At 39.3% G+C, this 23,399-nt stretch overlaps 1 protein-coding gene and 1 long non-coding RNA gene across 6 annotated transcripts in view; one reads left to right on the forward strand and one right to left on the reverse strand.

Annotated features, from left to right (window-relative positions):
• Positions 1 to 23,399, forward strand: part of LOC138687717 (uncharacterized) — an 86,261-nt gene that overhangs the window by 51,881 nt on the left and 10,981 nt on the right. Inside the window, exons 3-6 of one of the 5 annotated variants that reach the window (XR_011326839.1) lie at positions 12,083 to 12,205; positions 13,885 to 13,946; positions 20,629 to 20,766; positions 21,390 to 21,850. This is a non-coding gene — a long non-coding RNA (uncharacterized lncRNA). Of the gene's footprint in view, positions 1 to 12,082; positions 12,206 to 13,884; positions 13,947 to 20,628; positions 21,851 to 23,399 lie in introns of those variants that run through there. The other 4 variants (XR_011326838.1, XR_011326840.1, XR_011326841.1 and 1 more) reach the window with 4 other exon arrangements.
• PLAU (plasminogen activator, urokinase) lies at positions 1,727 to 10,798 on the reverse strand. Its single transcript, XM_009926597.2, has 11 exons — positions 10,727 to 10,798; positions 8,979 to 9,090; positions 7,781 to 7,835; positions 7,498 to 7,602; positions 6,776 to 6,941; positions 6,346 to 6,431; positions 6,025 to 6,214; positions 5,242 to 5,396; positions 4,110 to 4,250; positions 3,390 to 3,535; positions 1,727 to 2,957 (listed from the first exon to the last, which is right to left on the reverse strand). The coding sequence occupies exons 2-11, from the start codon at positions 9,036 to 9,038 to the stop codon at positions 2,763 to 2,765; spliced, it is 1,299 nt and encodes a 432-aa protein (XP_009924899.1). The 5' UTR covers positions 9,039 to 9,090; positions 10,727 to 10,798; the 3' UTR covers positions 1,727 to 2,762.

Raw genomic sequence — 23,399 nt, forward strand, 5'->3', positions numbered from 1 at the left:
ACAGTTGCTTTTCTATGAAGTGAAGACATCAATCAGTCTAACGAGTTGAGTTTATCTAGCTCATCTCTATTTGATAAAAAAAAATAAAAAGGAAAAATATGTTTTTCTCTTTGGAGGTTTTTCACATTCTTTGGTGTGTATAACATGACAAAAATACATTTGACCAAAGGGTTACTATAAGTACTTTCTAAAAAGAGCCAATTCTGCTCCTTCGTAGTCAGAGCACTGCTTGTAGGTCACAACACGTTTCTTGCTCAAGACTTTTCCAAAATGATTCTGAAATCTGTAACTGTTCAGCATCAAGCAACTAGTGAGTGAGACCACAAGGTCTGTATGAGAGCTCCATAAGGTATGATTGCATATACACATCTGAATTTTTTTTCTGAAATCTTAAATGAACTATAATGAGTAAGTAAACATGAATATGGTCTGATTTACAAAAATCAGTTAAATTTTGCTAGAGATCCTGTAATTTGACCCCAAATTCTGCATTTGTGAGAGGAGATTAACAACTAACAAAACATTTAGGTACTAACTTTTTTTAAAAATAGGCCAAAAAATAGCAAGCCAAATTGCTAGTCTGAGATCTTTTGACCAGTAACTACTGGAGTATTGCTGGCTCACTGTGTTATTCAGTTAGGATGGACGGGACTGCTCACTTCAGAAATTAGCCTGCTAACTAGGCTGCTAATTTGTTCCATGATGGCCATTTCAGTGCAGGAATTTATTTAATGCTTGGCAGGATATTGTTACATGTGTAAGCCTTTTACTTTCACAATTACAAACATCACACAAATCTATGGTATCTAGATGCTGTGATACAAACTCTTCTCTGTAAATTTGCTATAAATACTGTTTATACTACTGTCTCCAGTTTGTCTCATCTTGTAGCTTCCTTAAAAGAACCAAAATCAAAGCAGACAGCACGTGATCTTTAGGATGGTGCTAGGATCTCACTGTGTTCCCTCAACCACCCAAAAGAGATCTTGAGAATATTTTCTGCCTAAACAAAAGAATGTATCATCTTCAGCAAGGACTTCCTTTGAGTTTAATTGTGACATTTTATCCAGAATTAAAAAGGGAATTGGCTTTAAGTATTTCTTTGCTCTTAGCACTCTCTGCTATGAATTCTCTTCCAGTTAAACTTCTTTCTTGAAAAGGAAAATAAACTGAAATATAAATAAATCTTGCTCTTCAGATATAATTTCTACTACCTCACATTTCACTTAGCAACACTTGAGGTTAACAGCAAATGCTTCTTTTTGAAAATTAGTGTCCACAAAGTATTGAGGAAAGCTGAAACTATCACTTTCCTTCTAGCACCTTTCTATGATATTGCTGCATCGCATTCTTCCACATGAAGTAGCATTTTAGTTAAGTTAATGAGTGAACTTCTGAAACTTATCTCTTGCTCCCTCCCACAAAGTGATTTGGATCTTATTGCAGAGCAGTTCTGGAGTATAAGAAATGTATTTCCTTAGGGTGAAGCCTAAACAGCATGGATATTCAGTCCTCAGCACTGTTGCTTATCCTATGCTGTCTTGCTAGTGTACACATAGTTATCTAGCACTCTAACCCAGAGTAGAGGACATTAATTTCTCATATGGAATGTTTTAATAAATAGAAAGTTCAAACATTTATGTTTTACCAGTTCAGATTAGAATTTAATAATGGCAGTTCCTCCAAATCATACCCTTCCCCTTTCAAGAGAGGAGAAACAGATGCATAAGAATAACAGATTTTTTTAATGATATTTTAACATTCTTAATACAAATAATAAGTTAAACACAGTAAAAATAATTAAATAAAGTTTGAGGTTCCAGCCCTCATACAAATAATTCAAATCTGTAAACCAAAGACAAGTTTAAAAATAAAACCAGTAAGTCTTGGGGAAAAAAAAAGAAGTAGTTTTCATATAATATCAGGTAAATGAATGGAAGTAGACTTCTGACTTTTGACATATGCAGCATTCAACAGGTGCCAAGTCCTTAAATCCTCTCCTGGGTGCATAGGTTGCACAATCAGACTTGCACATGTAGAAAGGTTGCACAATCAGACTTTCCAGGGGACCCAGACCCCTTCAGATGTGACCTGGAAGTCCAGTCAAGATTCCAGTTTGCCACCTTGCAGCACAGTTTTTAAGTGGAATACATTGAGAGTTTGTAATGCTGACAGCCACACGTGCCATCCATCAGATTTTGCTATACATTGGGTCTATAGCAAATGACACTGTACACCAGGCGTTGCCTCAGTCTAAGTAGACTTTGGTCCTTCTTCACATATTTGTGATAAGAATGCTGATGCAGTTTCTTCCACTTTCTGAAGCAAAGCCTTATCACCCTCTCAGTACTGGTCTTAGGTTAGGTTTCTAGGACTTGAGTCTTGGTATTGTTCAGTGTGATGAGGAAAGATTTTAGACTCAGGCCATGTATAAAATGAATACTTGAGTTAAATTAAAACTGTACTAATACTTCCAGACCAAATGCCAATTCATAAATAAAGTAGACACATAACTTCATATGCATAGTATCATGCATGGGAATAATCATTTAAATGTTAAATATTTTAGCTTCCCACTGAGTGGTTTTCAGGTAATTCAGAGTAGTAAGATAATACGTCAACCACCTGCCTCAGGAACACTGATGTGAGTGGCAGACCACACAAGCCTTTAAAAGGAAAGCCTCATGACATTCAGGACTTTAGTGTCCTGGCATCAGTATAGGCTTAATTTTGTTCATTTGAGTCCAGCTGTAGAAAAAAGGTCACTTTGGTTCAGGAAGAAAACGACTCTTGGCAATTACTGCATTCATATTAGAATCAATCCAGTTAAGGTATTGAGTAACTCTGGTGTAAACACCAGGCTTGTTTGCCTTTGCACAGCCATCTCCCCAGCTGACAATCCCATAAAGTATCATCCTGCCATTGTGCTCACAGACCATGGGGCCACCGGAATCTCCCTGACAATGGAAAGAGAATATATTAGGCCATTTTCTGCAGATGGAGCCTTTATAACAGGAAGCCTGTGATTCTTGTTGTTCTAGAGTGAAACAAGCTAGTAAATACCACTGAGCTAAAGCTATGATTTTTGAGAACACTGCATAGATGGAGCAGAAGGCTCAGCATCTGCTGTGATTTAAACACAGTCTGTAAGGTAAGCAGTTCTCTAGTTCCCCCATAGCAGGGCAAAGAGAGAATGGTTACCTTGCACACAACACTCCATCCTAAGTTTATAATCACAGATATTAGGCTAGTGATATAAGGTCAAAGCCAATGTACCAAGCTACATAGAGAGACTCTTCTGACTAGTAGAATTACAAGATGCGACCAGCTGATCCATATAGTGTACATGCATTTAAAATTCTTCAGAAGATAAAACAAACCAGTTTTACCTTGCACGCATCAGTCACCCATGCAGGATCTCCAGCACAGACCATGTTGTCAGTTACTCTGATACTGTCGTAGTATTTCTTGCACTTTTCCTGTGATACTAAGTTTACAGTGGCCGACATCAGTCTTTGAGCATAGTAGATGTCATCTGCAAACAAAGGATTATTTAACTATTTTCACCATCCAAGACAAAAAAAACCCCCATAACACACACTTTCAGCACTTAAAAGAAATTAGCATAACTATTCCAGTTCTGATTTGAGGCTCTTATTTCCAACTTATGCAGTATTAGTTTACTTCTACTGTTAATTAGTAAGTTTTAAAGAGAAAAAACAAGTGTTCCAGATGCAAACTATAAAGCTTGGGTTATAGAGAGAAAGAGCTTGATAGTTTTTGAAGGAAGTTCTACACAATTGCAATCCTTTGTTAATACTCCAACACAGCTTTAATTTTTTTTCTATTCCTCACCACATCAGGAATGAAAAAATTGCTGTGTTTTACATCTTGGCTTACTTTGTATGGTTGACAAGCATAAGAAGCATCAGATAAGAAATGCCATGGACAACTAGAGATGATAGCAAAGATCATCTTTCAGAGATGCACATGAAGTACATAGAATAATAGAAAGAAATCTTTTTAATCCTTTGCAGATCATAGTATAAAAACCATCCAGTTCCCGCACTGTGGAAATACAACTTTGGAAAGAGAAGTCATTCACTTACAAAAATCTTGTTTTCCATAGCCTGATATTTCACACCGGGTATTGTCTTGTAAGTAGAGGTTCTTCTCCGGCAAGCAGACTGTTCTGACATATTTGGATTCTACTGCACACTGTCCAGAAGTTTTTCTTATCCTTATCAGAGCTAAGAAACAAGTCAGAGAAGATACAGTTAGATACGTAAAACAAGTTTTTCCCCTCAAGTTCTGACAGTAAGAGTATTGGGTACAGCTAACAGGAATAGTTGCAATTACATTTAGTTCTGGTTACACATAGTTCTTCTTACTGCTTTTGGAATGACACTGGGTCATTATATAGTAACAATAAAATTAATTTCCAAGCGCTAAAATTGGCAAACATTCCAACTTGAACTTCCTTCCTGAATGGATTAGGGGCTGATAGCTCAGGGAAGATTCTCTGGCAAGTATGTCTTCAGATGTTTTAAACCCTCAACTTCCTGACTGGCTGTAGAGGATGGCACCCACTGCCTTGCTGAAGAGGGGGCATTTTATATTGTTCTTCTCAACAGAAGGGCTTATGAAGCTATTCTTCGAATCTTTTTCCTTAGCAGCAGGAATTTGGACAGAGTGGTAGAGTTTCAAATGTCAAGTGCAAGAGTGGCAAGTCTGTTCTGTGCAAGTTGCAAAAACCCATCTCTGACTTTGTTGGTTTAGGGATAGGTTTGTGAAAGCCAGAGAGACTTATGGAAGTCTGGATTAATTCAAGATAACCTTCAGCTAATGTGGTACCTGATATGGCATTCCCATTCATATGATGAAACCTACTGTGCATGCATTTTTTCATTATTTATTATACATACAGTGTGATCTCTGTAGACATAGAATAAGATGGTAGAAATGGGATGCTTATGAAAAAGCCATGCCTTGTACAGATCCAGAGATAAGACAGGCTTATAGTTGACTGTGTGCCAGGTAATGCACCTGACATGTGCCACAAACCAAATTTATACAAGTGGAAAAGTCTTGCTCAGCACAGGCCTAGTTCTCAGAAACACCTAGTTCCTGTTCCCCTTCATCTCATCTCTGATTCTACTTATTTTAGAAGATGTGTGCCACAATTATGTAGTCTTCAGCTAGCCTCAGTGTTTTAAAGGCTCATATTAAGATAACACTTACCAATATCATTCTCATTGCCACCTGTGTCATCTGTAAAGTCAGGATGAGAGATGATGTCGTCAACCATGAATACTTGTTCCTTATCATCAGTAACATTCAGTATGGACTTTCCAAGGAAGACTTTATAGATGGATTTGTCTTGTGTTTTTTTTGACCTGAGTGAAAATAAGAGATTTGTGAAGACTACTAGTTTCTGAGAGTGAGGTCAACAGTTTAGATCCAGTCCCAGTTCCATTTCCTGTTTACTTTCATGCTGACAAGAAAAAGCAAGATGTAGTCAGCTTTGAAAGTTGATCCACTATGCTAAAGAAAAGCATCCAGATTTTCCATTTGAAGGGATTAAGATAGATGTTCAGGCATTTTGAAATGCACACCTAGCTAGCTGCTACTAATGCCAGGCATTGGTGATGAGAATCCTCTGCAGGATGCCAGAAGGATCACCTTTCCACAGATAAGACAACAAAAACCACCCATAAATTTATTGCTCATCACCTTTCAGTACAACTTCTAAGTTTTGGGAAGAGCCAAGGTAAAATGAAACCCTGGCTCCAATTTAGGCTAAAATTGTTTAAATTGCATAATCCACCAAAACATTAGCATCTTGCTAGCTCATTCTGCTATACTTGGACTCCCAGAGGCTTAATGTTTATGGCTGCTCTTCTTGTTTTGCTCAAAAGAACACTCTTACGATCATACATTTTTAAGGATTGCTCAGTGAGTGTCGCGCAAAGAAATCAGTTGAAGAAACTTGCAAATAAGAAGGATGTGGAACTGTAAACTTACGGATTATGAAAACAGTGTGCTGCTGTAAGCACCCAGCAAGGGTCAATGAGGCTGCCACCACACAGAAATTGGTCGATGCCCCTTATGTTTTGGAAGATGCCAGCTATCCAAGGCTGAGACTCAACCTCTGCCTGGCTTCCACCAACAATCTTGAAGTATTTGCTGATGCTCCTTTGACCACATGCACGCCCTATAGAAAGAAGAATTTTGTTTAGATGTCCTTACAACTAAGCACCAACCTTGTGCTATCAAAAAACCAAAAAACCAAACCAAAACAAAAAAACAAAACCAACCAGTTGTCTTGAAACTAATGTTACTTACCACACTTCTCTATGTTGCAGGATGTTTCTTGAATGGTGAATCCCTTTTTGGTGTAACACCAGGGCCTGTTCCTTCCGTTTGGATTTCTAGAAGACAAAGGAAGTGTTCTTTTCATAAAGATAGTTTAAAAAAAATAATTTATAGTGTCTTAGAATTCTAACTGTCCTGAAAAGGCCAAAAGTGTTCAGTTGCAAGATATGCCAAAGAAAATAATTAAAAACTGACTATTACATACTGTGAATTTTGCAGTACAATCAGCTTCAGTGGTAAGCAAGAACTCTAGACACTTCAAAAAGTCACATTCTGAATATTTTTAGTCAAAATTAATCTCTAATATTTTTCTATTTTTTTAAAACATGTACCATCACTTGAGGCACTTCTGGGGCTGTGACAATAGAAGTCATCCCAGGAAGAGTAATGCTTTTCTTACCTGCAGTAGCTGTGTTTGCCCAGTCCAAGTTGCAAAGCATTCTTCAAGTGAGCATGGTAATGACCCCTACTGATTACTGAGGGAAGGTCCCATGGCAGACATTTGTCTTCTGTTGCCATTCCTCTGTAGTCCTCCCCATTCCCAGTATAGCATATTCTTTCAGTGTCTGAGAAAATAAATCTTTTGTTAGCAGCATGTTCTTGTTTATAATTTTTCTGAGACAGACATAATCTGTATGGATCCTTCTAATAAGAAAAAAGTTCATGCATTACACTTGAAAACAGATGATGCAAAATTTGGACTGTTTATATATTCTTATTAAATTTGTTCTAAACTAATTTTGAGCATCAAGTATCTTATGGTTTAAAGCATGCATATTGCTTCTTTAATAGTTTCAGTTTCAGTGTACTTCACAATATAATCAGTTCTTCTGCTTCTGAACACTCCCAAACAAGTTCACTTTTTTCCACCCCAAACTAAAGCATTTGGGAGGTAGGCAACATTAGTGAGGAGACAGGCACAAAAAAAAATTAGATATCCTGATTTTGCACCAATATTTAGTTTTTCCTCCTCACTTAGCCTGTTAGCATAAGGTGCTAAAGGATTTCTAGTCACATGTTTATGGGTAATACTTTCACTTGGCATTTCATATTTATTATTTGCCTATCTTTTTAGATCCTTTTAATCAATTTATATAGTATTAAAGAAGATAGATACTCTACCTAGTTCACAGTGAATTCCAGTGTATCCTTCTGGACATACACAACGATTAATTCCGCTGAAGAGGTAATAGGTAATGCAGGTTCCTCCATTCAAACAATGGCATTCTGCAAGAAAAGGACATCACTAATTAGGCACAAAACATTTGAATGATGAAGTGAAATGTAGTTGCAAACTAAGTTTTAGGTGTTTAAGTATCATTAAGAGTCTTCCTTCTTGTATGAAGACGTAATTTCAGGATAACAAGGGGTTTTTTAGGTTCAAGGAGAACAGGCAGATATTTACCCTTGCGATCTGATCCGTGTTTATATGACAGCTTGTAGTGTTTCTTGCTATAAACCTAAGAGAAAAAAAAAGGATTTTAAGGAAATGGTTTCTTTTATGTGGTTTGATCATCTTTTATGGGCCAAAGCACTGTTCCCTACTGCATACCTTCAATAGTTTAGGTTTTTGCATGTAGTTAACAGCTGAACCTGCTCTGTGGTATCTGGATGTGAATAATAAGTGGAACTCTACTTGAGCAAAGCAGAATGGATAAAAAAAACCCAACAACAAAACCACCAAACAAAAAACCCCACACCACACAAAAACTCTTAGAAAAACCCTACCAAGCTGGTCCACTGCATCAGGTCAACATTGCAGTTATCTCTGCTATAAGTACCTAAAGAGCTCTCAACAGTCAGTGTCCTTAAAACGGGCAAGGAAACTTCTCCCTCTCCACCTTTCAGCCACCAAAGCAGCGCAGCAAAGATGCAACATTCTCCAGCTGCCTCTGTCATTTTGGTGACCTTGGTGCTTCACGTTTGTGCCGTGGAATAAAAGCCAGTAGATTTATACAACAATGGATTCTTGCCCCACACTTCAGGTCCTGCCTCTGCTTTACAGGCTGGATATTTCTTTCTCCATGGAATTAAATAAGATTAGGCTTTTAGTATGCTTTTCCCAGAGGTCAAGTGGGCTTGCCCGAGTTAAAAACAAGTAATGGTAACAATATAATTCCATAACCTTGGTGAATGGCTCTGCTGATAGATACCAACTGTGATACAAGTTGATAGTCAAAAATATTCAAATTCATATCTGTTGCTCCTTTTTTAGCATTACACTTTCAAGTAGGGGAGATGGAAGTTTAGTTAAGACCTAATATCCACCTCCATGAAAGACCAGTGAGCTCTTGATACTCAGTGTCCAGATCTAAATTGCATTAAGAAAAAAACAGAAAAGCTAGATTTCTTGGTTATTGCACAATGTCTTCACTATTTGAATGCTAGCAGACATCTTAGGGAGGAGCAAAATCAGAAGAAAACCCAAAGTGTTCAAAAACATGTTTCTTGAAGGTATATATGCAGCAGATGTATATGTACATGCGAAGGAAGCAAAAAGGAGACTTCAAGTTAAAAGCCAACTACACTGTCCAAAGCAGAAGTATAATCAAAGCCGGAAGCTGTTCCAAGTGAACCCCCCCACCATTTATTTCAAAACTTACAGAATCTAGTCCCATGACTAGTGTGCCCAGAGTTACTGTGAAGAAGATGAGTAACTTCATGTTGTTAGTTAACTTCTCACTTCGTTCCTCTTCTATCTGTACTATTTTGATTCTGAAAATAAAAGAGGAACTTAGTGTCATGTTGTAGTTTGCAGTGTCAGCTTTCTTATTTCTGTTGTGTTCAGTTGGTTTCAGAAGAATCACAACACGATTGACAGAAGAATTAAGCACTGACTTGTTGTGGAATATCTGCTTATTACTTCCATATATTAAATTAGAGGTTATTGTTTGAAGTTTTTGGTTTGGGGTTTTTTTTGGGGGGGGGGGGTGTTGGGTTTTTTTGTTTGGTTGGGGGTTTTTTAATTTGTTTTTTGTTTGGGTGTTTTTGTTTTTGTTTTTTTTTTTACATTTAGCAATACAACCAGATCTTTTTAGACTCTAAATGAAGTTGGGAAAGGGAAATTGGAAAAGTCCATACTCAGTGTCTGCAGTGTGGACTAACACTTTAGTTGCTGTCCAGCTGTTTGTACCTATTTAACCAATTATTACTACCTTGCAACAAAAGCACTGAACATCCACATTTAGGGTATGAAAGGGAAAGCGCCTTTCTTCATTACCTCTGTAGTTGCTGACTGCATCTTGTTGTTGCTAGGCTCTTACATAAGCCTGGCCACCTCACTGAGCGCCTCTGACCACTGCAAACTCTTGAAAGTCTGGTCCTGATGTTACCTCACTTATTTACAGTATCAGAGAGGCTTAGAACATATTCTGCCTTGGTTTCTTATATGCAGCTGGATCTTGTAGCCAAGCATGTATAGCTATCTTCCCAAGAGTGACTGTTAAAAAAACTAGCTTGTAAAAAAACAATGGGAGAAGAGAGCTATAAAGTACCAATATGTCTTTTTCTAAATTGTAATCTAAGTCATGGAATTTTTATATTTTTTTAAAGTGTCGTCAGTTCTAGAAAACTGGAAAGCTTGATTTTTAAAAGATTCCATGGGAATCTTAGTTATATTTACATTGGCAAGCAGTGCGATGCAGTAGGAGAGAGTATGCAGAACTGAGTTGGTGCTGAAGACCTGCTCCACACCGTATCTGCTTCAGATGTTTCTGTGTTGGACTAGTTCTAGTTTGGTCCTGCAGACTGAACACCTACTGATACCTGGAATACATCTTCCCATTTGGTTTTATTTGGAAGAACTACAGTGCAAGTAGTCTAAAGCCATTCAGTGGCATGAACCAAAACATGGGGAATAGAGAAGATCACTGGATTCATTTGAAAAAAGCTGGTGTGATGCAAACCAAAATGCTAATGTAGATAGATACACCCTTTGCTTACAAGCAGGTTTCATAATGCAAGAAAGCAAATCATGCCTCAGGTACTTGGACTTGGTAAATCAGGCTTTTCAGATTCAGGTGTGATTTCAGCAAATATCTTTTCCCTTAAGCATTATTCACATTAAGATAATAATTTTTAGCACATTCAGCAGCTATACAAGTAATTTGTTACCAAAATTAGTTTCTCAGGCCCAGCCTTAACATCACAAATAGCAGTACCATTGCTTTCTTGTGAAAATTACGATATACTGTAGCATGTAGAACAGATCATCCCCACCACTGAAATACTGCATCACATGAGATCATACTGTTTCTTTAAATTTAAAGAGCGACCACTTAATTCAGTTCGACTTAGACGCGGCTTTTTTGCCCTTGAGTCATAATTCGGTTATTAAAGGCATCGCACTTACCAGCGCGGGAGGCCGCGAGATGAGGGGGTGTCGAGCTGGGGCCGGTGCGGGAGGGCCGGTGCGGGAGGGCAGGCACAGAGCGGCAGCTGCTGGCGGCCCTGCGCCGGGCGGGCGCTATAAAAGCCGAGCTGGGGCGGGGCCGCTGCCGCTGCCACCGCCCCGGGGCGGGGCCGTGCCCGCCCCACCCTCCGGGACCCGCGAACGCCTCGGAGCTTACCTCGCTGCAAGGAAAAGCTGCTGGCGTGACTCAAGGGGGAAATTTTAAATGCTGCTTTTTCGGTTTCGGGGGGTGAGGAGTACGGTCAGGGCGAACAAACAACTTCGTTCGGAGTTAGATTTCTGTAAGGGGCTCCTTGGCTTCCCCGCGGCAGCAATTTCTTAGAGGCATTAAAAAAAACAAAAGAGAAATGTGAGTGACAGCTATGAGAAGAATGACTTGTGTTGAAACACGCCTAGAGATACGAACACGCGTGGTGTATTTTATTCATATGGGACTACCCATAATGAGAGAAGCACAAATGATTTATTAATTAATAGAGGATTAAATTGATTCAGGTGTGGGTTAAACACAGCCCACTGGGAGGGGGTATTGGGCCAGAATGCGTGCTTGAAGCACTGAACGTTCTTTCAGAGAACAGAGAGCTGCCTCTAGCTGAAACACAGGACATTCGGGGCGAGCAGAGTGCGTTCCTCATGCCAGCTGGAATCTATTAGGACACAGGGCTCACAGCAGGGGCTAAACTCATCTACTCCAAAGCTGCTTACAAGCTCCCTCGCCACTGAGCAATCTTCAGGTCCTGAAACATTGGTCGTGGTTTTCCCATACTTTGTCTTCCAAAGAAATATTCAGAGTGAGGTCATTTCATAAGATGTGGATGGACATGTGAACTGATAAATGTCTATCTAAGAATGCAGGCCCAGCAAAATAGATAGTATTTCCTAGCCCAGTCAAATGTGATTTTTCACATTATGCTGTGATGTTGTAGCAACACAGTGAATAACAGTAAACCAGTATGTAGTATTTGTGGGTATATTCATAGGGTTTACCTTCAGGTAGTGCAGGTGCCTAAGCTGAGGCAGGTCTCCATAGGCTATGTAGCTGATGAAGAGCAGTTTCTTCAGAGGCCAGGTCAGAGCAGGAGTTGACCTGAATATCCCCAAGGAGAAATGTTTTCATAACTGGACAATTCATAGCTTAAAGAGACCGCCCTTTTATGTCTGACATCTGACTTCACTAGTATGAGTATGGCTTAGCTTTGTTCTTCCCTCCTCACCTTCTATTTGTGTCAAGTCTGTGGCATAACCATACCTTTATTTGAGTACTGGTGCTTACATTCTCTATTCCTTTCTGTTCAGATCTTCAAGCTCACATCAGAACAGACCTCACATCTGCCAAAAGCACACTGAATTCACTTCACTGAATGGCAGGAACTAAGTCAAGAGAAACAGCTCAAGCTGGAAGTCCAAAAATGAACATAGGTAAGGAACAAATCTTTCTGAATTTCAGGAGAGTCATTTTTCTCTCTCTCTGTGGTGACTGAATATATCAACATCACAAGCAATTAGATCCTCTTAAGAAACAGGGCAAAAAATATCAAGGTAGAATCCCCATGGCACTCTCTTTACTTTAGAGGACTGGCTGTGGAGTAAACTTATCCTAGGGAATAAATTCCAGGGGTGGACAAATAATCCAGATTTTAAAAGCAGTCTGGAACATTTACTCACTTAATGAATTTTAATACACCAAGCTTACACATAACAAATGAAGGAATGGGTCATGGTTTGATTCAGCAGGGAGAGCAGGGAAAGGACAAGGTGCAAGAAAGAGGACTCCTTGGGGCTGGACAGCTCCTCTCCTTCCTCCTCCACGCTCCCAAGAAAGAGGTGCTAGGCCTTGGTGGCTTCCTCAAACTCTCTGGAAAAAGAGTCAACCCTAGAGCATCTGGGTTCCCTGAGAAGTGCTGTAGTAGTGTGAGCAAGGATCTCCCTGAACCTTTGACCAAGCTGTGTAGATGTCCCCTGTTACTCATTTTCCCCCTAAAACCTGATGGTTCATACTTGTTTCCCAGGCCCAAGAGCCAAAACCTTTTGTTATCTGCACTCTGGCACAAGGTACTGCAAGATTCAAAAATCCCTTTTTCTACCATTTGTCATATACTTAGGTTTTACTGAAGTACTGCATTACTTTATTCTCAGTGATAAAATATATATAAAAGGTCACCAGGAGAAGTGACCCGGGCTGTGGTGTCACTTTGTTTCCATCGAGCTGGTAACAGTTACTGATCAGAAACTCCTATGGGTTTGCAGTACCACTTTAGTGCCATCAAATTACTTTGATCTGAATATTTGCACCTAGACAGGTGAATTAATTATAGCTGAATGATTGAACTAAACTATGGTTTAGCAGAGAGATATGCAAGCTAGCCACAAATGAGTTTGCTTTGATACTGCAAGTAATCTCACAGCAAACAAGGCTGCATGATCTCTATGAGCATTAAGTGACTCCTAGGGAAGCGGAAATGGATGAGATAATTTCCAGTGCCTGAGTTCACTGAGCTGGCTAATGGCTGGCACAAGATCTGAAGTGAGGTTTCTGGTGAAATAAACCCTTGGACCCTTGCTGTGTCCACTGCCTTAAGACAGAGACCTTGGAAAATCTGTAGCCTGGCAGTTCTGGCAAGACCGCCACCTGACCTGAAAGCTGGACCTGCCTGCACAGATAGGAAATGTAGGAAGTGGGAGGGGTGAAATAGGACCAATTCTGCTACCAAGGGACTTTCGGTAGCTTCAGGGTCAGGATTTGTTCTTGAGACATGCAGTAATGAGTTTAGAAGGGCCCTGTTGCAAGCCATGTTGCGACTCCAGAATAAGATCGTGATAGGACAGAGGAAAAGAAGGTCTTCATAACTCAAAATCAAAGTTGTTTGGAAAGAACAGTGAACAAAATGAAATGCCTACTGAAAGACTCTCAGTGGACCTTATTTGCCCAGGAGGTACTGATTAATGACAAGCCGTGGGGCTTAAGAGAGAAGTTCTTGTACAGACTCGTGAACAGTTTTTTTATTTTGAGAGCCACTTTCTGCTTTCCACTCTTTAGTTCTTTTTCCTTATACATGTCTGTGGTTTCATCACTTTGGTCTCTTATCTGAATTTGGCAGGGGTGTGGGCAAGATGGAAGGGGGGAAGACTTCTGAAGAAAAGAGAGGTGCTACAGGAAGCGGTATGGGTGACCTTGTAGAAGACACTTTACCGTCTTAGTAGAAGTACAGCATCTAAACAAGAAAATACAGTTCATAATCTAAAGTCATTCTCTCATTTACATAGTCAGGGCTGTTAATAATAGGGCTTTATATATATCTCTTGTCTGTACCTGGATTATAGCACAGGGTAAAGAAAATGTATACATCTATTATGAGCTGCTCATGGGATCCAAGTCTGTGAACGCCTTGCGCTTGTATAGTACTTCTCTCAAACAGAGGTCAGATGCAGTGGATCCAATCCTGAAGAGCTAGTAGGATCAGACCCACAGTCAGGCAGTTCTTGGTTTACTGTGATTATGTGATTTAGTTTTTGGTTGCCAATAAAAATCTTGCAGATTCTTTTATTTTATAGTTGAAGTAACTTGCAAATTTCAGACTAATTTGCCAGCTTGACTTAGCAAATTTAGAAAAGGTATCATTCCATTCCAACTAGATGAGGACACCGACCCTTTTATCTCATGGTGGTGCACTGAAAGAGATTGTAAGGTTCACATTGTTTTGCAGAAGTTGCCAGCGTGGAGTTATTATTAGTTCCAGTGTTCATTTTCACAGCTGATGATAAAATATTAAAACTAAAGAAAAATACCATCTACCACACATTGATTCTGGTGGTCCATCAGTAAACCCCAGAAGGATAGAATTCATGAAGAGTTAAGTAACCCTTTAAATATTAGTAAAAAGAACTGCCACAGAAGTGCTGTTCTATCAGAAAAAAATTCCCTTACTGTGGTACCCTGATATTCCACACTGATTTTCTCAGCCAGGGACACTCACTAGTCTAATAGGAATCTCTACACACTTAAAATTACAGCCATACTTAGAAATCTTCCCTAAACCTGAAGTCCTGGCTCTGTGAGCAGGCACTTCTGCAAGCCCCCACTGAAGGTAATGGGGCTCATTGCAGGGGGAGCAGTCCCTTCTGTTTAAGGGGCTCTCAGAGTCAGAGCTCAGATACACCTGAGGCTTTATATTGCCTTAAGCCTGGTGGTTGTGTGGAGCACAATCTGGTTTGTATCACATATAAGTAATATCAGAATTAGTCCTTTGACTAGTAAAATGTCTGTTTTGCCAACATGACTTCCCATGGAATAGAAAAATCATCTGCAAGTCCTCTCTACTCGTAGTGCATTAGGAACAGAGAGGTGTGAATTTGCATATGAGCAGTTATGTGTGCCTAAACCTCTGTCATCTCACATAAAAGAGCGGGGTTAAGCCTCACATTCAGTATCTAGTTAGTGATCAAGAATATAAAAGCTAGAGAAAACACCTTTTGACATGACTTGTCATCTCCAAAATTATAATAGTTTGTTGTTTTTTTTTTAAAAGAAAATAGCTTGTCACTGAATTAAGTAGCCCCAAGTGTGGGTATAGAATATGAAGAATATACCTATATTTACAACTGCTTTGTGTATTGGAATGTGGCTTCAAAATCAAGCAGTATTGGGCTACAGTAAATTTTGGATTATGGCAGAATGGATTTCAAGACAGTCATAAAATGTGTTACAAGTTTAAAGGAAATTTTCCAGTATAAAGTTGTTTCAGAATATTCTAGCTTCACCTTTAAAAACACATGCACTTTCGTTTTGTATTCTCCCTTTGATATTAGCCAAGTTAATTCTTTTAATCAGTTTACCTCTAGATCTTTAGATAATAACAGATATGACTGAATAAACCAATAGATTTTTAAATGTAAACCAACAGATTTCAAATGTTACATTATCACCATTCGTAAAGTTAAAAATATAGAGCTGGGTTTTTAATCTTATTCTCTCAAATTACAGCTTGTATGAGTCCCAGGAATTTCCAGAGTAGCTGATTTTAAGTCAAATGTGACTCATAAAAATTCTTGTACTTTAATGACTCTTGATTACTTGTCATTTTGTGGTTGGAATCTGAAGCAAATGGTGATCTCATTTCCTTTAGGTATAATTCAGCTACTCAGGTTTCTTTGTTTATTTAAAATTTTGTTCCTTTTCCTTGCTGCCTGCTGTTTTTCTCTTATCTGTGTTATCTGTGTGGGTAGAAGTAGCAGAGTGTATCAGTTGAGGGCCACTGGACTGTCTCCAGATGCTTGTTGACACTACTTGTTGCTTTACGAGCAGCAGGAGTATCCAGCCTTTATCTCTGAACTAAGACAGTATAATCAAAAACTTGCAAACATGCTTCAGTCACAACAAGCAACCAACTGCTCTTGGCTCAGCTATTTTATTACACTAGGAGAGAATGTGGTTGAAGCTTTAAAACAATATGATCCCTCTCAAGCACAGTTTTGTTGGATACTCCAGCTGCATTCTTCAAAACAACTGACTGTGCTAGAAGTTGACTCTTCTAGGTACAGGCTGAGCATCTTGAGCACCTGTGAAATTCCCTGTCACTAGGCCCTTCATTCATGCGTAGAAAGCAGCTACTTGATGAATGTTCTTTTTTTGTATACAATGATTTGTTGTTTCAGTGAGCTGTCCAGATACAGATATTTTTTTGAACAGCAATGATCACATGTGAGGATTTCTTCATCAGCTTGATGTGCACCTGCTTTTAAACTATGTTTTGTATCTCATGTAGCATTTATGAAAATCCATTGATTATGAAAATCGCAAATCTCTCTGACGTTTGTTGAAATTGCTCAGTTGAGACAGCTAATATCTAAAGCAAAGATTAGTCTGAGCTACAGATGTTGCATCCAGATTCTAAACAGCTTAAAATGATGTTTGTGTTTAGGTCTAGGCCTGTCTTTAGTTTCTAGTTGCTGGTAGCACTGGGGGAAACCCAGAAAAGAAGTCGTCTGAGTCTAAAGCTAGAAGGCAGAAAGCAAATACAGAGTTTTTTAGGGATTAAACTGTGCTTCTTTTGGTGATCTTAAGTTCTGAAGTAGGATATTTTTCAAGGGAATCCTATGTGTGCCTGCCATTTACTGATCTGGAATAGCACACTGAAATCTAACATTGAAAATTTACAGAAACAGCTGGCTTGGACTGTTATTTCTCCAGTGCATCAGTCAATCAGATTCACATTCCACAGGAAAACCAACAAACTGAGAGCGTGCCAGTTGGCAGACTTCTGGAGAAAATAGATTTGCTAAAAACTGGGAAGAAAGCAAATTTTGTGGGATGAGTTCTGCATGCTGTATCCTACTGACGGTGTATCCAGGGAAGCAGCACACCCTAACCCCCTGTGCAATCAGCCCAGGTGAGAAAACTGGCACTGCTCATCTCTGCAAGAGGCTGCCTGGAAAGATCATTTAGGATTCCACTCCTTCCTCCTCTGTCTTTGGCTTTCCTACTCATGAAGGAAGATAAATGCCTAAACTAACAAAGGCAGTTCCTACCTACAAGGAAGAAAGTGATGATTTTACAGGCTGCCCTGCCAAGCAGCACTAATACCATAACAAATGTCTTAGTGGAGAGACAATTAATTGTTCCTGCTCTCGGTAGGGTGTGACACTGCCTTCTCTTATTAGTTTGGCCTCTAGGGAGAAAACAGCATGTTGTGTAGGTCTCACACCTCTCGGGTCGAATCTAGGGGTGCAGGATAAGTGGCAGGGAGCCCTGTCTGCCCAGAGGGTAGCAGCTAGGCTGAGTTGCTGCTTACCAGAGATGCAGATTTCTTGCAGCCATGGCAAAGAATTGTGCTACGATCCTTAAAGGCAGGATTACTTTGACTGTAAATATCCAGGTACCATAAGGGTGGGCAGCAGTATAAATTTCTAAAGCCTTAATTATTCAAATAAATACAAGCTACAGAAAAACAACTCTGTAATCATAACATTAATGACAGTAGTCATGGACTGTTCTATGAAGTACTGAAAAAGCTCTGGAGAAAAAAAAGACACCCCTGTGATTTTACAGCTGAAGGAAAACGATACCAAATGCAGAAAGATGGGAGTGTAGAGAGCCCACAGTGTGTCAGGCAGAGTCTCAGTACACTTGCAAGTGAACAGCTGTTAAACAATTCAGAGGAAAAAGAGTTTTAAGGAGAAAAAAACAAGTTGCTTCCTGGGTGCTGTTGAAGAGCAGCATTTTTCCTGCTCATAAAGAAACTGCTGAGAAGAAAGGGGAAACAGAATTAACTTGGGTACTCTAATAATAGCCTGTATCTTGGGTGCTCTAATAATAGTACTTATCTTTTCTCCCACTCCTTCGGATGTTTTGACTGCAGTCTTCCTTTTTTTCTGGTTAGCTTCCTGTAATTTATTTCTAGTACCTATAACTTATTTCTAGTATTGACACCGTGCTACTTTCCCTAATCTTTGTTTGCTGATTGTTGTTTAAAGTTTATAGAGTTTAAGTAAATACATCTCTAAAGAAAGTTGTGCTTGCTCTCCTGCAATAACTTTAACACCTATCCTGACTATGGCAGTTCAGCATTTATTGATGGACAAAGAGGACAAAAAAAAAAAAAAAAGGAGAGATTACAGAGCCTTCTCGTATATGATAAGTACAACAGAAAAAAAGTTTTCAAAACACTTTTTGTTTGCAAAATAGGCCTTCTTTTCATCCTTGTGCAAAGTATTCCAGAAGGAAGTTCTTGCATATAGTAACCTATCATCAGTACCACCAAGAGTATTCCTGCCAGAAAGCAGAAATACTTACTTTCTGCCTCCCTCCTCTGTCTCCATGGCTTTTTCTTGGCAACACTGACCACTTGTGCCATTCTGTGATTTTGGTTAGAACTGCTGGAAATGAAAATATTTTATTTCTTCTGAAATGTATGTGTTTTTTGAGCAAAGTATCTCAAATTGAGATACAACAAAGCTTCCATCACTGGGAGGTTTTGAAACAGCTTTGGAGTGCATCTTCCCTTTGTTCCCCAAGACATGTCACGAGTACGCTCACTTGTCTCTATGGACCAAGCAGTGAGTAAGACAGACATTTACAGGGGAGATGGAGAACGCAAGGTGTAGAGCAGAGTGCATGCTAATAAACCCATAAGGCTCAGCATCTTGGGCTGCATGCTGGTACTGTTGTAGTCATGATCAGAAAGGGAAGATGGAAGGTGGCGGAGGGGGAAAGGCAGTGTTAAGTGTCATTTGCCTTTCAGAAACTGCTGTGGTTTAGCCAGGAAAAGGGGAAGAAAGAAGTGTTATTAAGTAAGCAGTTGTCAGAAGTGGAAGGAGAACAGAGTAGCAAATGACTGTTGTGCTGGAAAAGGTTGAAAGCCACTTATCCATGGACTTAATATCAGAAAAGTTGGTAAGAGGACAGTGGAGGTTGGTCATGCAGGTTATTTAGGAGTCAGCATCCAAAGGATGAATGTGAGAGCGTAGGCCTAGAGGGCGTAGGTCATGAGATGCTCTGAGAGTGAAAACAAATTATGTATGGTTGACTCAGTTAAGAACAGGTGGATCATGCAGGATGACTTGATCAAAGAGAATTCCATAAGAGAAGCCTTTGCAGGACCTTTTCTGAGTGCAGACAAGAGAAGTTGAATTGAATTTGTCAAGGCTTCTGGCAGGCAGAAAAGTTGCATTGCTTTTAATGATAGAGAAAGGAGGTGGAGGACAGTGGGTTTGGACCCAAAAGGACCAGGAAAGATGGAGCTCTGTTATAATTAAGTTGAGTTTGTTCTTATGAAAGGTCTTACAAAAGCTGATACCAGAGAGATGTGTGAATTTACTCTTTGACAGAGTGAGGGAGGTTTACAGTAGAGGTGTAACATCACCCACATAGACATGGCAAATTAGTTTGTTTCCAAGTGAGATATAAAATGAAGGCAAAAAGGGAACCAAAAGAGAGCCATTTCAAGGCAAGAAGTGTTGAGTTAGAAGGGTATGAAGAGAGGCAGTGAAGGAGAGAGCTGTGGAACGTGGCCAGTGATGTGTAAAGGGAGTGCCCAAGCCCAGGAGAATGAGGACAAGAGCTCTGCTTCTGAACAGTTCTGGTGAGAATAGCTTCCACTCCATGCAAAGGACAGAGGAAGACTGGAGAAAGCCTAAACTGGAGTTGGAGGAGAAACGTCACTGTTAAGTTTGTATTTGGTGAGCTCTGAAGTGATCAATGTGTGAAGAAGTTGCAAGTAGTGTAAAGGGTGGGATATTGTTAGGGTAAGACAGACTATGGGAAAGAATTAGATTTTCCCTCCTGGCACCTGGTGATGAACATTCATGTTGTAGTCCAATAGGAAAGCTTTTGCCAGCCTCTGTGAATTCCCCTGAGATAAATGGAAATTTCTAATATAGTCTGTGTAACACAATTCATTATATGGAACTACTTTTGTGAATAAGCATTACTCAGTGGGAGTAAGGAATGTCAGGACAAATCCTAGGCTACTGTATTATGCTGTACTTAAACACTACTTTATGCTGCAATAAATATTATTTAAAAGAAAATAGCTTAGGGAGATCCTTGTCTTCTGTTCATTTCAGTGGAATAAGTCTGGGTACCAAAATACCTACTAAATCAGAGATGCAAACCCTTTTCTGAAATACACATCTATAAGCTCAGTTATGCCATAAAACGTTTATATTGGTGTAACATGGGTCAGCATTTGGGCCATAGTAACTCATCACTGGTTTTTTGTACCCACAAAATTATATAAAAAGTCCACTGCAGAACATACGTTCCAATGGAACAGCTTTTCCTGGAAAGCTACCTAGTTACTCATTGTCTCTTGGGCCTCATAGATATCCCATTTCTCTTTCTGCAGGGCCTCATTCTCATCAGGAAAAGGTGGAGAATGACTCCTGTCCTAGGCTACCCTCTTCACTGTAAAAGCTAGAAATCCATGCTGCAGGCTGACAAGAGCCTGGAATCCCAATCTTTCCTTTCAGGGTAACTGCAAAAAGTGGGTGCTCCTATTGCTGGCTCTTTTGTCAAGCTCCTGCTCCTAGAAGATAACTTGATATGAGTCTTAAGGGGCAAAAGGGTGTTTCTAGCGCAGGCACTGAATGTCAGCTGTGCAAGGGTTCTAGAAAAGCCTGAGCTCATATACCATAGGAGCTGTTAAAAGTTTTTAGGAATGCTCTCATGGGACATAAGGACATGAAATACCTACCTCAGGCATTCTGAACCAGGCCAAGCACCTTTTTTTTTTCTTTTTTTTTTTTATGTTTCCATGCCTAAATTTGATAGCTGTGGAAATTAAGCTCATATAGTGATGATTTTCAAGCTAAATTCTAATAAAGGCAATGTAGGCTACTAGGTCACTTGCTTGATTCAGATAGTTTTAGGTGATTAATGCTATTCCTCTGCCTTTTGTTCTTGCCACTATGTGATTTGTATTGAAAAAGGAAATTATCTTGTCTTTGACAGTCTGGTGATATATTAGTAGGTGATTCCACAATCGTATTCAGTGCCAGGCAGAGGTATTTGCTTTGATCCTCAAAGCATGTCACTACATTAACATGAGATAATTCCTGAAAGTGATGTTCATTAAACTGACAGCGCTGCACAGTTCTGGTTTCACAGGTCTCGGTTCTGGAGCAAGATTATTTGGCACGCTTGAACCTCTATGTTTCTCCGCATTGCCTTCTATAGGCATGTTTGACATTTTCTCCGTAGCTGTGATAAATACTGAGAGGACTGATTCCTAAAAAAAATGAGAAAATACAGAAAAAGAGCAAAGGCAAAATCATTTAAGGACCATAAGGAAACCACAGTTTGAGCATGTGACATTCAAGTCTGTGCACGCATGTATAAAGTACTATAACTTGCAACAGTTTGTGTAAGTAACTTCAGACTAGACACACAGGCGAACTTTACCTTAAGTATCTTCAAAAAACTATAAAAAATATAAATATAAGCTCTAATATATATCTATGTAGTACAGACATTTTAAAAGGCAAAAGAAATATTATAAGCTATGTTTTGGTTATTAATAAATGACATGGAGATTTTCCAGCAATTTAATAAAAGTGAAAATAAGAATATATGCCTAAATACCTGGTGCGACTTTCATGTTATGAGGTGATTTATTCAGATGTTAGATGGACCAATGCTATTAGAACCAGTAGAATCCCAGGAGCTGTGACTCCTCAGGAGCTCTGAGGCACCTTTGATTTTACAGGTAGTTCTCTGAACCCTGACATGAGATTTACCTTTTGAAGCAATAGTAATACTTATTTCAAAGAAGTCTTTCTAGGAAGAGAAGGATCCAGAAAGCTGAGCAGCTGGAAGTCAACTTTATGTTTTCTTTTTACTTCTTGACAAAATAAAAGTGTTTATTGCTCATAAGCACTGCTTTTAAGCAGGTGATTAACAATAGGAGTGTGTCCTTATCTGATACTCTATCCCAAAGCCTCAGAATGGTGCATCTTATGCAATGACTGAAGGAAAGAGTGAAATCATGAGTTCTTGTATAGTACTATTGCCATCTCACCTCTGCTGAAACCTGTATTCCACAGCAGGGCAATCTTCTGCAGCATCATGTTGGGTTGTGCCTATGGGAAATTCCACAATAAGGTACTTAGAAGCTGAAGTTTTGGGTGTATAGGAATACTGTGAATGCTATGGATCTATTCAGGCTGCCTGCGTAAGCTAAAAATGATATCCACTGCAAAAGATGTGGTTCAGATCTTAGTGCCTGCCACACACGCAGCCCACCTTATGTCATCTGAGAATTTCTGATTTGAATTTTCAAGTTTGCCTGTGGTTCTTTTTTTTCATCATTCAGGTATGGGATAAGAGGTCAGTGGTGTTACTCTACCAGCAAAATAATGTCCTAGCTCCTTGTGCAATAAACTTAAGAAGGAAATTTGAATGTGCTAGCAGATCATGGTCAGGCTTATACAGTTGTCTTCTCGTACTACTACTGTCCTTTTGGACAAACTTCTTCAGAACTCTAGGTAACTGAGCCTCCAGACTAATTAAATCTTTAGTCATTCTTAGAATGAAAAGTGACTTACTACTTAAAGCAGATACTTGTGAAATATTGGCTTCTTTGGCAGACAAGCAAGTAGTCAAATGTATTTTAAATCAGCTCTCAAATGAGAACAGTTACAGCTGGGCTAACTGAGAAATCTAAACAGAAGCATCCATTACTTCTGATTACAGCTTTATTTCATGCATATTCCTAGTACTTGACAAACATTTTTATAAGCACAACTTGCCAAAACTTTTGCTAATGGAAAATAGCAGGAGAGTCACAAAACTGTAGGAGAGTGCTTAGGCTTGGCTGTGTTGCAGAAATAGCTCTGCTGTCCCATGTACAGCTGAAGTGGTTAGCACTGGCATGCAAGCATGACCTCATGATAAACTCACTGATCCTCACTAGGAATTAACCATTTAGCTACTTGCAGCCAACAGTCTATCACCAAGAGGAAGAGACTGTTGTCTTTCACATATCATAAGGACAAGTACATTTATCAGCATTATTGACCAGAAACTTAGCAATGAATTTGAGCTGAGGCAGTCATGTGCGGTATGTGCACATGAAATTATATGTGTAATTTCTATTAATAGTACTATGTAAAATTCCCC

The sequence above is a fragment of the Haliaeetus albicilla genome, chromosome 11 (assembly GCF_947461875.1).
Source record: "Haliaeetus albicilla chromosome 11, bHalAlb1.1, whole genome shotgun sequence".
Taxonomy (NCBI): domain Eukaryota; kingdom Metazoa; phylum Chordata; class Aves; order Accipitriformes; family Accipitridae; genus Haliaeetus; species Haliaeetus albicilla.